The sequence below is a fragment of the Protomyctophum parallelum genome, assembly GCF_964188405.1.
Source record: "Protomyctophum parallelum genome assembly, chromosome: 19".
Taxonomy (NCBI): Eukaryota; Metazoa; Chordata; class Actinopteri; order Myctophiformes; family Myctophidae; genus Protomyctophum; species Protomyctophum parallelum.
Genome location: NC_139717.1, coordinates 39,867,001 through 39,885,105, shown reverse-complemented (window position 1 = coordinate 39,885,105; position 18,105 = coordinate 39,867,001). Strand labels below are relative to the sequence as shown.

At 42.5% G+C, this 18,105-nt stretch overlaps 2 protein-coding genes across 3 annotated transcripts; one reads left to right on the top strand and one right to left on the bottom strand.

Annotated features, from left to right (window-relative positions):
* The first annotated feature begins 912 nt into the window (after window positions 1–912).
* LOC310877312 (uncharacterized protein) lies at window positions 913–11,417 on the top strand. Of its 2 annotated transcripts, none has more exons than XM_083791131.1 (6): window positions 913–1,055; window positions 2,908–3,000; window positions 3,552–3,643; window positions 4,833–4,993; window positions 7,140–7,256; window positions 10,875–11,417. In XM_083791131.1, exons 1-6 carry the CDS (start codon window positions 931–933, stop codon window positions 10,929–10,931), a joined length of 645 nt encoding a protein of 214 aa, XP_083647257.1. In that variant the 5' UTR covers window positions 913–930; the 3' UTR covers window positions 10,932–11,417. The 2 variants fall into 2 exon arrangements, with proteins under 2 accessions (XP_083647257.1, XP_083647256.1); XM_083791130.1 differs by having other exon boundaries at window positions 10,812–11,417.
* A 3,202-nt stretch (window positions 11,418–14,619) lies between these two features.
* LOC310877310 (interleukin-1 receptor-associated kinase 1-binding protein 1 homolog) lies at window positions 14,620–17,549 on the bottom strand. Its single transcript, XM_083791128.1, has 4 exons — window positions 16,971–17,549; window positions 15,687–15,789; window positions 15,405–15,535; window positions 14,620–15,112 (listed from the first exon to the last, which is right to left on the bottom strand). Exons 1-4 carry the CDS (start codon window positions 17,528–17,530, stop codon window positions 14,869–14,871), a joined length of 1,038 nt encoding a protein of 345 aa, XP_083647254.1. The 5' UTR covers window positions 17,531–17,549; the 3' UTR covers window positions 14,620–14,868.
* Window positions 17,550–18,105: the final 556 nt, after the last annotated feature.

The following is an 18,105-nucleotide window of genomic DNA, read 5'->3' as shown; positions in this document are numbered from 1 at the left end:
TTTCTGGAGTTTGGAAGCACTCGTCGTATGTCACTGAACCGTCTTGCGTACCACCTGTTTTGAATTTGCACATAATGCAGGAGGCAGCAGCGCGACCCGTTAACAAATACGAGTGCTTCCAAACTGCAACACTTAGAAAAATAATCACATTCAGAGGATGTCTTGACAGAAAGTAGCTCATAACATCTCTACGGTGGATTTTTATGAAAAACAAGCTCGGCAGATTGAAAGAGGATAATTCAAGCTTGGACTACACTACAGCTGCAATGTTGGTGAGTTTAACGTCGTTTAAGACAAGCAGATCGCAAACCAAATAGGATGAGTGGGGAGTCAATGGAGGGTATTGGGTATTGCAACTCTAGATTCATCCCATTATAAAACAAAGCTAGAGTTGCAAATTGCGGCTAGGGTCCAGTATTCAATTAGGCCTACAGAAATGTATTTGAATTGACTGAAGCAATGTAAGACCCATCTTTAATAATCGCCCTTCATTATTTAAGTGACCCCCAGACCAGACCCCCCCCCCCCCCAAGCTGGGGGAGGACCCCCAGACCTGAGGAGTGTCTGAATGTCTTTACCAGTCACACCATGCTGCCTTGTCAGCTAAAAAGATTACAAATGTATTTCGCCCAGCTCTGATGTTACAAATCAAACTGTTCCCAAAACAAATAATGTCAGACAACAGATCTGACAAAACTAGCATTGCGTGACTCAGACACTCCTCAACTATGGCGGTCCTCCCCCAGAAACCTTCTGGTGAATTTTGGGACATTGATAGCAAATCCAGGAGAAATCATGCCCTCTGAGGGACCCTGCATGACTGGCAGGGCTGGAGCCCACTTTGAGTGTCCCTTCCACTGAGGTGAGCGATGCTCGTTTACTTAACATTGGTTCCGTCATTGTTTAAGGCAGGCAGAGCCAGGAGAAGGGATGCCTCAGCTCACAGCCACCACGGTGCTCCAGGTGCTGCTGCTCCTGTCGGCGGTTCCTGCTCAGTACTTCATCTCCAAGTGGACCGGACCCACCACGGCAGAGCGATACCACGCCACCTCTCGGTACGGTAGTATAACCCCCCCCCCCCCCCCCCCCGATACGGTAGCCTATTACCAGTGGTCCAGGGACCACCAGTGGTCCTTGAGGGGGTTCCAGGTTGTCCCCAGCTAAATGATGGGGAGTTGGTAACCAAATGGACCCTTATTAGATATTTAACCCTCATATCTTTAACTCTTGAGAGCTTAAAATGAAACCAAATGGATCCTTATGGCTCCATTTGGTTTCATTCATTGATGTCATCAATTGGTGGTCCGTGGCTCAAATGCAGAATAAATAATGGGCCTTGATATGAAAAGATATGATATGAAGTATGAACCACAGCTTTATATCCATGTCATAATCCTAACCAACGCAACGTATTGCGTAAACACACACACTCCGATACCTTATTGTTTTTAACATAATTTGGTGTCCCCATTTTGGTCATGTCGGGTGAACATCTTATTTTGTTCCAAATGTTTTAATTTGATTTGGATTTGTCCCTTTTTATTGGCATGTATTGTACTCAATGTAATGTACACACTGAACCATGACAGATAGAGATGCCTGTTAATAAGGATAAACTATACAGTCATTGTTGATGACTTTATATCCTACTCATTAATCAGTCTTATATTCACTGTTGATAGTAGTGTAGAGTAGACCAAATACCTGGCTGACGGCCGTCTCAGTCTCTATTGATACTAGTACTATTGATTGTGCATATGCATATAGCCTATTCACTGATTTATACATTGTACATTTATATTAAAGGTTAAAGTCCTACTATTTGTCACATTGCTGTATGCGAGGTTTGTTCTCCGCATTTGAACCATCTCTTGGAGTGGTGAGCCACAGCCGTGCCGCGCTCGGGAATCTAACATCGATCTAACCCCAAATCCAACCCTTGATGCTGAGTGCCTAGCAGTTGGGCATTGGGTCCCCCACTGGGTACCCTCATAGCGGTGGCGTGTTTTTCTAGCACCACTGAAAAATGCCATTCTCATGAATCGCCAGGATCCCGGATGGCTTGATTCTAGGCTTCAAATAATTTATATTAATATTTTTCTAAATCTCTATTGGGAAAAATGAATGGCATATTTTTCAGTGGTGCCACGGGGCGGCGGTGGCTCAGGGGTAGAGTGCCTGGATGGTAACCGTAAGGTTGCCAGTTCGAACCCGGGCTCCCCCAGAGTTACTGTCGAAGTGTCCTTGAGCAAGACACTGAACCCCTAATTGCTCCCGATGTGCTAGTTGGTGCCTTGCATGGTTTCCGCTGCCATCGGTGTATGAATGGGTGAATGTAATGCACAATCTCTGTAAAGCGCCTTGGATAAAGGCGCTATATAAATGCACCATTTACCATTTACAAAAAACACGGCCACTGATATGCCCTATAGCGTCTTTATCTTAAGTGCTTTGTAATGTGCATTACATTCACCCATACACACATCGCATACTGATGGCAGAGGACACCATGCAAGCAAGACACCACCAACCTGCTCATTGGGAGCTGCAGTTAGGGGTTCAGATTCCCAGTCTAGTGTCGGACTGTTTATTTATTTATCTAGCTATCAAGGGGTGGACGATTATTTAAATCTGACTTTTAGCTTTTTCTTTCTCGCACTGCCCTCATAATTCACTTTTGCACGCCACCATCGTATAATAAAGTATAATACAGGGCATCAATTTAGACTTATCTAATTTAGATCATCGATACATTTTTATTCAATTAACCTTCATGAGCAAGATTAGGGTCGTTCAGTTAGTTGCCCAGCCCTACTATCCTGTCTTTAACACACTTACTGCCCCAACACCAGAATTTACCCACAGCAATCAATATACAGTATCTTATCTAAGTATTATGTTTTTCAGGTTGCTGAGGATTTGGAAGGACTGGAGGTCGTTTGTAGAGAGTTCCACTTCAGAATGGAACGAGTGGATCTCGCAGCAGATGTCTGACATCAAGTAAGTGAACATGTTTTCAGTGAATTAGTAGCATGGATCGAGTCCGATATATCTTGTTGCCTATTTTGTGTATAGGGGCTGATATTTTTTTTAACTGCGTCATGCATTGAAATACGCACTTAAATAGAATATCTATCAAGAAATGTGAAGTACGAATGCCAACATGTTCTCTGCTTCAATACAACTAAATATTTGGGCTACAACATGATTTGTATGCCTGAGATTCTGCGGCTCGACAAACATTTATTTGGTATTCCTTTTTGGAATATTTAAGGGGTGGAAATCTCATATGTCCAAAGCTGTTACTTTTCGGGATTCAAATAGAAAAATAGTAAAAGTAGTCTACAAGCTCAAAGCACGTTGCTTCACGCCATGTTGGATTTGCTACTTTTGATGCTTTCGTGTAACACTCATGTAATATGATCAAGTAGGATATTCATTTAAAAAAAAAAAACCCACAAAGTTAAAACATGGAGATAAGAGGTTTCTGCCTGACAGTAATGATATACTGTATTATACAAACAGTGTGACAATTTATTTTCTCTCTATAGGTCGCTGGTTGGTTTTGCAGAGGAGGACGTGGCACCCGAGTCGGTTGCAGTAGAGGTCATGCTTTATGACAACGCTCAAGGATACTTTGGAGGTTTGTGTCTACATACTGACATGTTTGGCACTTTTGCTTCGATCAAAATATTCATAAAGAAGCTAAGAATAGTGTTATAAAACCTGTTTGCCATTCCAGTATCTTATCCTTACAGATTTTCCAAGTGATTTTCCGGTTTTTGTTTTGTTTTGTTGAAAGTGTTAATATAGCTCTATATTCTGACAGCAATTATTGCTATAGAACAGCCAACAGGGATCAACAAGTAAGTTTGGTCTTGGGCCAACATTGTATCTGGAGTCGTACTCATTTTCAAACGAGAGCTCTTTCTTTCAAAGTCTCTTCTTAGAACAGAGAGAAACAAAATATTCTTTAAGGCATGTGAAACTAGCCTGGATCCAGCCCATAGACCCCGCCCACTCTCTGAGTGTACTCTTACTCTCAAGCTTCAAGAAGCTTCAGAGTCTGATAATCAGGCTAATGTGAAACACAGTTTCTGTTCGTTTGTTTTTTAACATGAGAGACGTTTTTCAAAAGTCTGAGGAAAGCTGACTGAAAATACTATGCCGATCATCATCCTACCCAGTTTCATCAATGCAAAGCCATTACTTTTCATGTCCTACATACCATTATGGGACTCTCAATTAGATTAAATTCAAATTGTTTTACAATTTCGTTTTTGCTGGGCCTGCTATACGAGTGTTCAGTAACAGCAGTCTTGCTGTCCAGCTCTTTAGTAAACAACAGAAACACATTTTTAGGTCAGGATACCAATTTGATCCAATCAGGAGAGAGAACTCATACAGGATACATGAACAAGTGAAATTGGGAGTGATGACACAAAGAAGTGATCAGACAAAATTGGATCTGGAAGACTAAAATTGATGCTGATAAATGGACACTTCACCTGAATTGCTGAAATTTGCAACATACCTGAAAATGTATCTTCTGTTTATTAAAGAGATGGGGAGACCGTTATTCTCTATAGTATAGCAATGATTATTATCAGAATATAGAGCTTTAACAACAAATCTTATACCCAACCTTTTCAAAAATAGCTAAAAAAGCTAATGAGCATCACAATGAATGCGGTGTATTGTGAGCTTGTAGATGAGCAATTTGTGCTGTCGTACAATGAAGTATACATTTGACTAGTGCATTTGTGGTATACTTAATAATTTATTAGACCCCCGCAGCTCTCCTGACTTGCTTTCACATTTTTGTCCCCTAGCCTCCAAGGAGGTGCGTAGCCCCCGTCCCCCGTTTGTGTTCCTGCGGGTGGGGGATGTGGTGCTGGATAGGAGGCGTAGCGTGGTTGGGGTGGTGGTGAGCTGGGACCCCGAGCTCCGAGCACCTCCAGGGTGGATCGACAAAACCCATTCTGACTCTGAGGTTAGTAGTTAGAAAGTTGTACCTGCTACTGTTCTCTATATTCATGGTGTAAGTGGCCTGTCAAAGCCAGTGTATACTGTGTACAGTATACATTTTTTTAAACATGTGTTTTGACAAATTAAACTTATGGAAGTTCTAGCTGGCACTACCACATGCTACACACTCCATAATGATGCCAAAGACAGTGTGTCGCAGCTACTACAAATTCAGCCTCAGGCAAAACAGGTACACTTTAGTGGATTTATTAACCACGTAAAAACTAGCGTCCCCATTCTGGGCATGTCATACGTAAGTGAACATTGGGCAAGCATAGCCGATATCGAAGCTCACACCTGTTTGTGAGGTTGTAGACTAGATATCTTCGGCAAATAGGTTTGGTGTAGAGGGGAAACAAGGCCCTGAGGGTCCCTGGTCAACACACGTACAGTATAGTGGGTAATAAATACAGAATGAGATACAAGGCTTATGGAATGATGATGAGGCAGGCGACGTTAAAAACCAGGAAGGCAGTCCTACAACATGTAATCAATCCAGATAAGTTGTAGGCAGGAACCCAACGTTTTAACAGGCAGGTGAAACGGGCAGAACAGGTTCTGGAGATGGTGCTGAGTAGACCGTCAAGACATGAAACACAAAGTAACATTGACACTCAGGGAACTGTCAGGGAATAGAAGCAGTGAGCTGGTGGGAACTGGCGAGGCCGTGGGGGCCCATGTCATTATTCATGGGAGAGTTGTGTCAATACCTTTCATTGCAATAAACCCGGCTTTTGTTTCCTGATCATGGAGCCTCTTAAGTTACTGTAGCAGTAAATGCTAGCGGTGCATGTGGCCTATGGGCTCCGCAAGGCTTTAACGTTGAAAGGAGTCTCTTTATAATGCTCTGGCTAGATTAGGGAATGAGGTGCACAGCACACGTGTACACATGGGAGCCTACGGTGCTTGTGCACCTGCCTTCATTGGAGCAGTTGACCTAGTTCCTGTTTGTGTGTGTGTGTGAGGGCGTTTACATTAGGGAAAACCTACTTGATGCAGTATAAAGGAGATGGGTCATTCCTAACCTCGTCAACCGTATGAAACAATTTACACTTCAGTCGTCACGCCAGGTCTCCTAAATGGAGTGGACGCGGCCGGTCACCCTATGTCACTAGTCACTACCGTTTGGCCCAATTTAGGGCCCAGTCTCACATGGTGCTTCAGACGCAGTAGCTTCCCCGTTCACTTCCATTGTATGGGAGAAAAGGGGCGGAGTGCTGTTTGAAGCATGGGGGTCCAACATTGGTGTACCTTAACCAGTAGCCAACCAATAGGACTGAACCACCATCGATTGCTCCAGCCATTTCACTTAGTAGTTTTCTTTTCGTGAGCCAGCACACCAATGTAAGTCCAAATACACACCGGCACTCCTGTTGGCACTGCCCACATCTGAAGATTTATTTTTAGTTCTTTATAGTTTGAGATCACGTGTTCACCCACTGCAAGTGTGTAGAATCTACACACTTGCATCTACACTGTAGGGGGTGCATACTTAGTTTAGACTAGTCATTGGTTAGACATGGGTTAAGGTTAGGTTTAGGTGTGCTGCCGCGTGGTTAGGTTTAGGGTGAGAGTTTGAGATAGGTTGTAGTTGTAGGACTAATGACTGGTCTAACCCAATGACTAGTCTAAACTAAGTACTGTCTAAACTGAGTACTGCGCCCCACTGTAGATGGGAGGGACAGTCAGTCCGAGGGCATCTGGTGGCTTAGTTGAGAATAGCAAGTGTTAAAAGTAGGGGAAATGTGTCTGAAGAGGCGAGACAGACTGGTTAAGTACGCCTGGTTTTCCTGATGGGTGGTGATCCACCTGAACTGAAGCTGCACCCACAGCTGTTGTTGTATGATAAAGGGGGAGGGGTTAGGAAAGGGGATGATATTGTGATGTCACTATATCACAGTTTTTTGCCCTCCTATATACTGTACAGGTTTAATGTTTGTTTTGACACAGTTAGTTTTACATCAACTAATCATAGCAACATGAGTTAGGCTTTAATATATTAGCGCCCCTCACTTCACACGGGTGTGATTTTTTTTTTTGGCACGTTTGACTGTCACGGTTTCAGCCTCCAGGAAGAACCCCTGTGTGTGTGTGTGTGTGTGTTTGTACAGGAGAACAACGCAGCGAACACGCCTCACTACAAGGTTCTGTTCAGCGGTCCTGGGTCGTCCTCTATACGTGTGGCCTACCTCCCCCAAACACAACTGGAGCGGATCACTGGGATGAAGGTCAGTACGGTACTGTTGACCTGAACCAGGTCGATGCAATGAGAGACGTCTTAATAAGCAATTTAATCTTCTACTATAATTCTAGAGTGTGCCTATTTAGGTATTTGTTCTAATATTGGAATCCGTGCCAAACATGTGTTGGGCACTGGCAAGTAGCCCCCCAATGCCATTCTAGTTTTGCAAACTTTTTACTCTGAAGATGTATGCCTAACATAACGCTTACCATAACTCTAACTCTTAAGGGCTTTATTTCGCTAGTGTAATTTAATTTTGCATTTAAACTATTCAGGTTGAAACAACATTTTGGGGTGAACTAATCACACAAAGAAATAGACCTGCATGGATTAAAGGTCTTTCAAGATTTCAATCATTGTTATAGGGTCAAACTAGCAATAGAATAATACGTGTTCAGAAGCATCTTCCATAAAATCCTAATTAACTCAGATATTTCGTGAAAAGTATTAAATCAGCAAGCCTCTATGTGCAATTTGGTCAACTGGTTTAGTGTATGTACAACGGCAAGAACATACAGTGGTAGGTTAAGAATGATAAGACCTACAACTAGATAAAGTGCCCCTCAGGGCACAGGTCTCCACCAGGGCAGGTCAGGTTGTGACCTCCTGGTGGCGCTATAATAGGCCAATGTGAAAAGGGTGTGATTGGAGATTATTTAAGCACAAGATGAGAAATTAAATAACACTGGAGAAAAGTCTGGTCTGATGGAAATTATTTTCTAAAGTAAAGATGTATACAAGTGATGATGACACAGCGCCTCTCATGGTTGGGACAACATGAAAATAAATGCACATTCATTGCTTATATCTAGGCACAGAATTAGCTGATGGGTGGGTCTTAAGATGACAGGTTATAAAGATAATGGGAGACAACTGGCAAAGGGCCGACTAGGCACCAGTCGAAACCAGTAGCTTGACTGGCCCTATTGATGGATGTAGCAAAGAGTCTTGACCTGATAAGGTGAAACTCCTGAGAAACCAGGAAGCTACCGAGTAGTAGAACCGAGAACGTACACTCGGCCATAGCTCTCAGAGGCCTCCTGACCTTGTCCTCACTTATCAGTTTGTACTCGGCAGTTGGTTGCTTGGAATTTAGAACTAACAGTTGGTTGCATTGAAATTGGAGAACAACATGTTAAAACATTGAAATTGGAGAACAACATGTTAAAGCATTGAAATTGGAGAACAACATGTTAAAGCGAAAAGATAAAGGGTATTAATTGTATATGAACATGGAGAATATTTATATTCTCCAATCAAGTGCCATGCCTTGGATGCCAATAGGCCCTGCGGTAAGCCCCGCCCGCTCGCTCAGCTGCCTCGATACCGTTGTTAAGCAGGACAAACATCAGCGAACCTCTATTGAGGACCGTGTTATGTCGGCGTTTTTCCGAAGAGGAATAGAAGCATTCACATCAACAACATTCATACTATAATAACGCCATGGTGAAACGTTGCTGTTGGGCGTCCTGCAACAGTGCTTCATAGGCACCCAGAACGTTTGGGGCATTTCTTTTTATTCTTTTCCCGTGGGTGCGCACAATGTTTACATTCTAGAGGAGGAAGCGGCGGTGGCGTCACTCGTTCACCCTCCCTGCTACTATCATACTAGTATTAACGTCAACCTTTACTAAACAATGGTTAAATCAATCGTCTAATAAACAACAAACAACTTACCGTGGAGCAAATGGTGTGCTTTGTAACTTTCTAGTTGCTTGTGTTGGACGGCAGCCACATAACTGTCTTCAACCACAGGCTCCAGTCACGTCCCCTCCCACTGCGGTTCAGAAAAAAAAGAACGCTGCTTACCCCCTTCTGCATGCAAAAAGTGAAGGTCCGCTAATGGTCTAAACTATTTTCTTTGCCGTTCCTAAATTCAAAATAGTTTAGACCATTAGCGGACCTTCACTTTTTGGATACAATGTGCAGAAAATGGTAAGCAGCGTTCTTTTTCTGAACCGCAGTGGGAGGGAACGTGACTGGAGGCTGGAGACCAACACAAGCAACTGAGCGTGGAGATTAGAAAGTTACAAAGCACACCATTTGCTCCAAGGTAAGTTGTTAGTTGTTTATTAGACGATTGATTTAAACATTGTTTAGTAAAAGTTGACGTTAATAGTATGATTTAGTAGCAGGGAGGGTGAATGAGTGACCGCCGCGTCCTCCACCTCCAGAATGTAAACATTGACATGTGCATGATGTGCGCACCCATGGGGAAAGGAATAAAAAGAAATGCCCCAAACGTTCTGGGTACTTATTAAGCACTGTTGCAGGACGCCCAACAGCAACGTTTCACCATGGCGTTATTATAGTATGAATGTTGTTGATGTGAATGCTTCTATTCCTCTTCGGAAAAACGCCGACATAACACGGTCCTCAATGGAGGTTTGCTGATGTTTGTCCTGCTTAACAACGGTATCGAGGCAGCTGAGCGAGCGGGCGGGGCTTACCGCAGGGCCTATTGGATGATTTGAGGCATTTTGTTCCAAAAATGTGTTTTGCTAAAATCCACCTATTGGTGGCGCTATAACAAGCCAATGTGAAAAGGGTGAGATATATTCCTCAGCCTAGTAGGAAAGTACGTGAAAGATTTCACGTACATTGCACGCTGTGTTCATGATTTGAGGCTTTTTGTTCAAAAGGGCCAATCCTGCAAACTTAGAAAGCCTATTGCGATAGAATATGAATATGAAATATCGGACAGATCCGTCCTTAACACATGACTATAGAGATACGATTTGCGGGAATTTTGGACCGAATCTGGAGGAGTAATATCCAAAGATTTGTTTTACAAAAGTCGGCCTCCTGGTGGCGCTATAACAGGCCGTTCTGGAAAGTTTGTGGCAGAGGTTCATCGTTTGCATCCAGGGAGTGTGTGTGCAAAATTTGGCATTGACCGGGTTAGCCGGAGAATAGCTGTACACAGACGGACGGACACACACACACGGACGGAGTGCAAAACATACTCTCTCCCCATGCCTTCGGCCTGGTGGAGACAATAAGTCTTCATATTGTGCTAATTGTTTAGGAAACACAGCGCTAGTGTGGCGGGCTCCTTTCATTCTGCTGCTTTTTAACGACTCAAGAATCAACTTTATTGTCACATCACAGGTTTAAAAGTGTAAAACAGTGGGTGAAATTTGTTTTGTTTTTGTCTGTGATTTCCATAAATCACGGGAACCTTTTCAGTTGGTTTAAGATTTGTTTTTGTTTAATCCTTTATTGCTTTAAGGATGTGTAAGGGCCTTTATCCTAACTTCTAAACAACTGTACATATACCTAAATCTAACCCTTAGCCTAATCTTACGAAACTGCAGAAAAATCTAATTGGAAATACTAACAACAATTTTGTTGTCCCCAATTAAACATGCATAACAACGCATTGTGTGCTTGTCGATCTGCTATTTCGTATTTCGTTTAAATGTTTTAAATGTTTAAAAGTCTTTTAAATAATTTGAAAATGTTGACGATGTACCGAGCTAGACTAGGGGTGGCAGGTTCATACTAGTGGTTAAAGTGGTCCTATGTTGGATATTTCCAGCCAGACATTCCCATGCTGGAGGAGTATTTCACACACTTTGATGGAGAGCGCTTTGTCATGCAGCCCTGGCTCCGTGAGATCTACCCAGAGGACGAGGAGGATGATGACTGGGTCCGCTGAGTGTGCGCAACTGCGCATGTGCGTGTGTGACTGTGTGTGTGTGCGCGTGCGCATAAGAACGAGTTTGGTACGTGTATATGATTATACAGTATCATAGTTAAATATTGTCGTTGGTGAACAGAAACTACTTTTTTCACTACTTTTATGCAACACTGTCAGACGTAGGTTATTACTTTAATATGGAGATACAAGGTTTCTGCCCGACATAGCAATATGTGCACCTGTTCATGTGAACAGAAACAATATGCAAAGCCACCAAAGTAGATTTGACTGTGTGTGTGTGTGTGTGTGTGTGCGTGCGTGTGTGCATGTGTGCGCACACGTACTCATGCACGCTCATACGCCTGTATGTCAAAACATGCAGATCAGAGTGCAATAGGAGGATCAAATCTTTGTGCCTTTTGGAGACACCTACATATACGTGTAAATGTAGATACATTTATATAATATGTTATCACAGACATATACAGACTGGTGACAAATGAAAGGGAATCCATCATTTGCGTGGGATAGGGTTTGGATCCAACAACTCCCATTAGGTTGAGATTTGGTGACTGCAAAGGCGATAACATGAATCGCATCATTTTCATACTCTTCAAGCCGTGCCCCCTCATCATACCCTATGGATGGGGGCATTGTCATCCTGTAGGAGATTTGATCAAATGCTAAATGGCACCTTTACCCAAAGCGCATTACAATGTGCATTCCATTAAGGTATACCTACAGTACTAACCTGATCATCTGGAGCAGTTGGGGGTTCGGTCTTGCTGAAGTACAGTATACACTTCTACACTAATCCAGGGGAAGCCGGGGATCAAACTGGCATTCCTAAGCAGTGCTGCTCTACTTCTGCCGATATCATATCATCATACTATAATTAACCGAATGTCTGTCCGTGTGTCTGAGTGTGTGTCTGTGTGTCAGAAACACTGCCGTAACTCCTTACTGCCTGCACCAATCACTCCCACTTTTCACACAGGCATTGACCATATGAATATGGAGGGCGTAACGAAGCCCTTTTTTCGATTTGACACATTAATGATTATTAGTTAATTTATTAGTCAATTACAAACGCACCCGGGCGCAGTACCCTTCACGGCCAAATATCTCACAACGGGTAAGGACTAGTACAGTATAATTCATCTTCTGATTACCTTTATTTAGAACCTAAAGAAATGTTACCTCTGATGACCTTTTCTTTCCGAACATAAAGAAATGTTACCATTCCCATTAGGAACTAAATGGTTCTTTGTAGGATAAAGATCATCACTCAGAATAACTTTATTGATTTGCAGTGACCACTCCATGCCAGCCAAATGCCCCCAACACAGCCAGTTGAGTGCCATGCTTGCCCCAATAAACGAACCCTCTTTCATAGTCTCTTTGATCTTTCCTCTTGCCATCTTGATCCAAAATACATGCCACAGACCATAGCATAGGAAGGATGTACAGTGTGTAATCGTATCATGCAGTACACCTGTTTAGAGGAATTCCTTTGGTTTCTCCACTCATTTATTTAGGGTTTTGTCTAGATCTCAGAGATAATGTTTTGGATGCTGGGATGCTATTTTAATTGATATAATTGTTTATTTTGATTTGCACACCTTTTTTTATTTTGCATTATTTAAAGTCATACTGTGTAACTTCAATTCAGCTTTAAATTAAGTCATTTTTGAATAATCTTTCCCCGTTATATATTTCACATTTGACATAAATGTTTTTTTAAACTTCTCTAAACACTAAGCACAAATGTTATTAAGAAATGATCTAGCACCGGAAATGTATTCATGTATTTTAGTTGCTAAATATAATTTATGGCAACTTGTTCCATTCCAGAATATCCTCCAGGCGCTACGAGTCACGACCCTGCTACATTTCTTTTCCATATTCCATACATGTAATGACAATAGAGCCAAGGGAGGCATCATCAAATAGACCACTAAAATAAATGTTATACAGTATGACTTTAAGCTCATGCCGCACTATTGCTACTGCTAAATGGAACTGTCAATGTTGCATTTAAATCATTTACTACGCTCTGCATGCTCAACCAGAGACGCAAACAATTGAGAACGATTTTTTTTTAAACCCCTCACTAGTCCTCACTGAAGTAGGTTTTCTCTGTGTGCCTGGGATATGAGATTTGGAGTAATTATGTTGTACATAAGAGTATTAAATTCAGTATCTTACTGAATGCTGGTACTCGTCTGTTCAGTTTCATTACCATGAGTTTGAGTGCTTAAATGTACAGTGTTTATATTGTGAACATATTGTACATTTGAAGGAGTTATTACAAATATTTTAATAAGATTCATTCCATTGTTTTTGTAAAGTGTGTGTATCGGCTTTAGGTGGCGATATGGTTATGCTGGAATTCTATTGACATTGCCTTGACATTACTGCTGAAGATTTTCCAAACCATTGTTGCTTGGTTTTGGTCATTGGATTCCATTAATTTCAGCATGGCAGTGTGCTGCTGCTGCTAGGGGTAAACCTTAAATAAACAAATAATCCTAAATGGATAAAAAGTGAGTGCTGGTATTCCTTTCTATAGACTCTTCCTGCCATATGGGCCTCATGGCTCGGCAAGGCTTGCAGTCAAATAGCAACAGTTTCCAGTTAATACAATATGTGAAGTTGTTCACAAAAGGTTCACCATCTTTGCTACTACAGGGAAAACATGCACATGATACTTTTTTTTACCGTTTTCTCTTTTTGCACAATATTCTATCCCTTTGTTGTTATATGTATATGCTGCTGCATTGTCTGACAATAGTTTTACTGTACCTGACACAAGATGTACAACCTTGAACCTTGATGTTAACCAGCATCAGTTTGCTCCTGGGATAAAATTATAGCAATTTAATGATTGATTTATGAAATAAAATGTAATGTTCATGACATTAACCAAGCTTAGTCCATTTCTGCTTATCCGAGCTCCACCAGAGAGGTCCAGAGCAATGTTCGACTGCATGTCCGACTGGTTTCCGCATGGCGGTCCGTTGGTTTCTAATCTGCGTGTGCATCCCGTAACTTCCTCCTGGGGGTTCCCGAGGCGTTCCAAGGCCAGTGAGTCGATGTAATCCCGCTAACTGCACCTTGGTCTGCCCCGGGGTCTCCTCCTAGTGGGACGTGCATCAGGGACTTCCCTAGCGAGACACTCGAGAGGCATCCACCAGATGTGCGAACCACCTAAAATGGCTCCTTTCCAGGCAAAGGAGTGACTCCACCCGGAGTCTCTCTCGCCAGCCACCCGTCAGAGAACTCATTTCAGCCACTTGTATTCATGACCCGACATGCGGAAAACGACCGGATTAAGGTTGGCGAACATGTGTTAAGGTTGGTGGAACGAAGTTTGCTCGGTAGACTGAGAGCTTTGCCTTCTGGCTCAGCTCTATTTTCATCAACAGTGCGGTACAGCGACTGCAATACCGCCCCTGCCGCTCCAATTCTAGTCAACACAAGTTATTCAAGCATATTTGATAACGTTTAATGATGACAAAATGTAGATATACGCATAATATAAAACGATAATTGGAAAATTGTCTTTTTGTAGACCATATCGCTGAAACTGAGACCATAACAGTCCGTTCCTTTAAGCATATAGCTCTGAATGTCAACTACATGCAAAGTTTGTTCCAAGTAGTTGAATGTAAGAACGTCATTAGATACAAATGGATCCGTACAAAACACTTGGTCATTCACTGCCAGAATTATTTCGCCCCCTGTTCTCCCCTTGCCAGGCTTTTTCTTTTGTCTTACATGTTGGAAGACCTGCTGCGCTCATTATTTGACCTCGATCAAAACAAAGAAAAACTAATGTCGTCTAGCTCCTCCTTGCCAGTCAATGAGTTAAAATACAAAAGGTTTTGGTAAGTGAATGACATTGTGGTGGTAGTGTGTATGTATGTTTAGAATTTCTCCGCTTGTCTGTCTGTCAGAGGCTGAAGGTTGCAGACACACGGGAGAAGACCGTGACGATGGGTATGTGGGGAATTTGTGTCTGGGGGGTGGCGCCTCCCAGATTTCTGTCCCTCTCCTCTTCCTCCTCCTCACTCTTCCACTCCTTGGTCTCCTCCTCTCTGAGCTGTAAAGGGGGACCCAGGCTCTGTTTCAACAGGTGACACACCTTGCTGGCCTTCTGCTGGGCATTCTCAACTGCAGTCACACAGGCACTGGTCCTGGAAATGCAAATGATTGACAGAAAGAGGGGGAGGGAAACGTAGACATGAGGCCATAAGATAAGAGGAGGTATTTATGAAGCTCAATTGTACTGTTTTTGTGACTGCACTCTGAAGAATTGTAGCTGAAAGCAATTGCAACTGCACTTACAAGAATTGTAAAGGAAAGTGAAGCTAAATCATAATACAAGAACACAAATTCTAAATTTGATGCAGCAGTTTTAAGCATGGGAACCGCCGTTTCATATTTGTCAGGCAGGATTTCTGAAGTGCAGGTGTGTACACAACACACCTCAGTTGACTCAGGCATTCTGCAGAATGGTAAAACTGTGGTTGTCCCACACAGACCATCTTGTCCAGTTTCTCTGACAGAACATTGCAAACTTTCTCCATCTTCTCCTGGTCTGAGAAATTGGCTGTGACCTGTGAGAACCAAGGAATTCTCTCTTTGAAATGCAACAAAGATTGAAACTACTTGTAAAACAACTTTGTAAAATACTAATTATTTAACCCCATCTCTTTCTGTCTCTCTGATACACACACACACACGACAAAGTTTGTGTAAAAATCCTACCTCTGCATTCATGTGGTAGGAATCCTCTGCATCCATGTGGTAAAGATCATCTCTGTGGAGATGTCGCCTCACTGAGATGTCCTCATCATTCACATCGTGTTGTCTTTAAATTATAATGGCAAAGGTTATAGCCTACATAAGATGTCTTTTATATTATATTCTTGGTTTAGCTATGATCCGTCTGCTAAATGCCTTTGTAAATATTTAGCCTACATTATGTGGGCATAAACAATTGACATTGAGGTGCCCACTTGACCGTTGTATATTCTAATATGGGAATGGGAGAGTGCAATTTAAGATTTGATTAGTCTTGTAGCCTATGCTGAAATTTGGTGTAGGCCAACAGTAATAGCTTACTGCAGGGCTGCCAACACTGTCATTATCATTTCTCCTTGATTTCCCCTGGATTTGGTATAAGTCCCAAAATTCACCAGAACACAGGAACTTTCATATGTACTAACGTTTCTGGGTGAGGACCCCCAGTAGAGGCCCCAGAGTACCCCCCAGAGCTCAGTGCATTCAATCATACAGAGATGTTTACTTGAATGAACGGTAATATTATTAAAGATGGGTCTTACATAGCCCATTCATGACAGTCATGACTTAACTGCACCCTGTTTTTGGCGCTCGCTACATTTACAAATTTTACGTATATATAAACATTCAGATTTCAAATATAAAGTACTCACAATTTGTCCCACGGGTGTTAGTTAGTTGCAGCACCAGCGATTAGAATTGCTGCGTCCCGCGTTGTTTAATAAAAAGCATTTTTATCCGAGCGCCCCGGCTACTTTTTTCAAACGGGGTTCGTTTGGGAAATCCAGAGTTGCACACCGGGAGCGCACTCGCCTATTAGTCTGTACTGGCAGGGCGGTCAGCGTACCTATATCGAACACACCGAGTGCCACCCTCCTCCCGACCGATAGGGGCGCGTAGTTGAAAGCCAATAACAAAAAAACAGCTCGGATAAAAATGCTTTTTATTAAACAACGCGGGATGCAGAAATTCTAATCGCTGGTGCTGCAACTAACTAACACCCGTGGGACAAATTGTGAGTACTTTATATTTGAAATCTGAATGCTTATATATACGTAAAAGTTGTAAATGTAGCGAGCGCCAAAAACAGGGTGCAGTTAAGTTATGAACCATGGCTAGGTCTTACATTGCCCCCCTCCTCTCCCCTGGATTCTCACAGTCACAGTCCAATGTTCATGTTGGCAGCCCTGTCCTGTACTGTACTGTACTTGTGTACTATGAACTAATAACTACTTTTGAGGTCCTCACCTGAGTGTTTGTAAAATATACTCGATTCGCCGAGAGATGCTGTTCGTGACATCGTCCGCAGATTCCTTGCTGTCGCTCAGTGTAATCCGTACAGATCCGCGGTCTGCTGGACAACTGGTCTCCGCTGTTCCAAACACGTGAATCTCCCGGCTGACGGTGGGACTGATCTCAGTGATCTGCTGCGGAGCCGTTTGCTGTGTTGACACTTCGTACTCCAAATCCTCCACTTTGTTGTTAAAAATCAAATCCCGCTCAGCAGAAGAACTCTGACCACCTTGCGTGATGAACGACTCCACGTTCTTTTTATGTTTATCAGTCTTTAGATGTTTTTTCACGTCGGATTTCCCTGCGTGTTCTATACTAATATCGACCCGACATATTGTGCAAAACGCCTGGTGCTTGTTGCCACTAGGGCTAGCTTCTATAAAGTCGCATGTCTCCATCCATTCCGACTTAAAGCTCGATGCATACTTCCTCTTCTCCTTTGGTCGAGGCATAATATGTCCGTATTGTCTCCCCACAAGTAAACAACTGGTTGTTGAAAACAGTTGAATCAACATTCAACAATGTTATGTTGTTCTTCTTCAAATGATGTTCTTCTTCAATTGGGTTTTCTTTTCTGGCTGTGTTGATGGTGTCTGCTCCGTATTAGTGCCCTCCGCAGTTCAGGATGAGTACTTTCCTCACAGGTGGAAAGTCTGGTGGAGATTTGTCTCAAAATTATTTACTCATGTGTTGTAACTTGTGTTCCCATAAATCTGCAAACAAAAACAATTTATTCGTGACTTTTGTAAATTTCCCCAAAAAAAATTAAACTAAAACTAAAGTTTTACTTGTGTGTGCATTTATCTGCTTGTGAATTATTGAATCTGCATTTGTGGGTAGACCAACACACAGACTTTCTCACAAATACCTGCAGATCCACACGAATAAAAGACAGGTGGGCACTAGCCTCGGTCCCAGGCTTACTCATCTGCGAAGAGAAAGCCCTGGTCACAACCTAGCAGAGACGGTGTCGGGCCAGAGCCCAGAACATCAGTCAGATTTATTTCCCCCGGATACGATATTGTTTTCGACCAATCACAACACTTATTTAATTCACGGAGAATGTAAACTGAATTGTAAAGCGTTAACG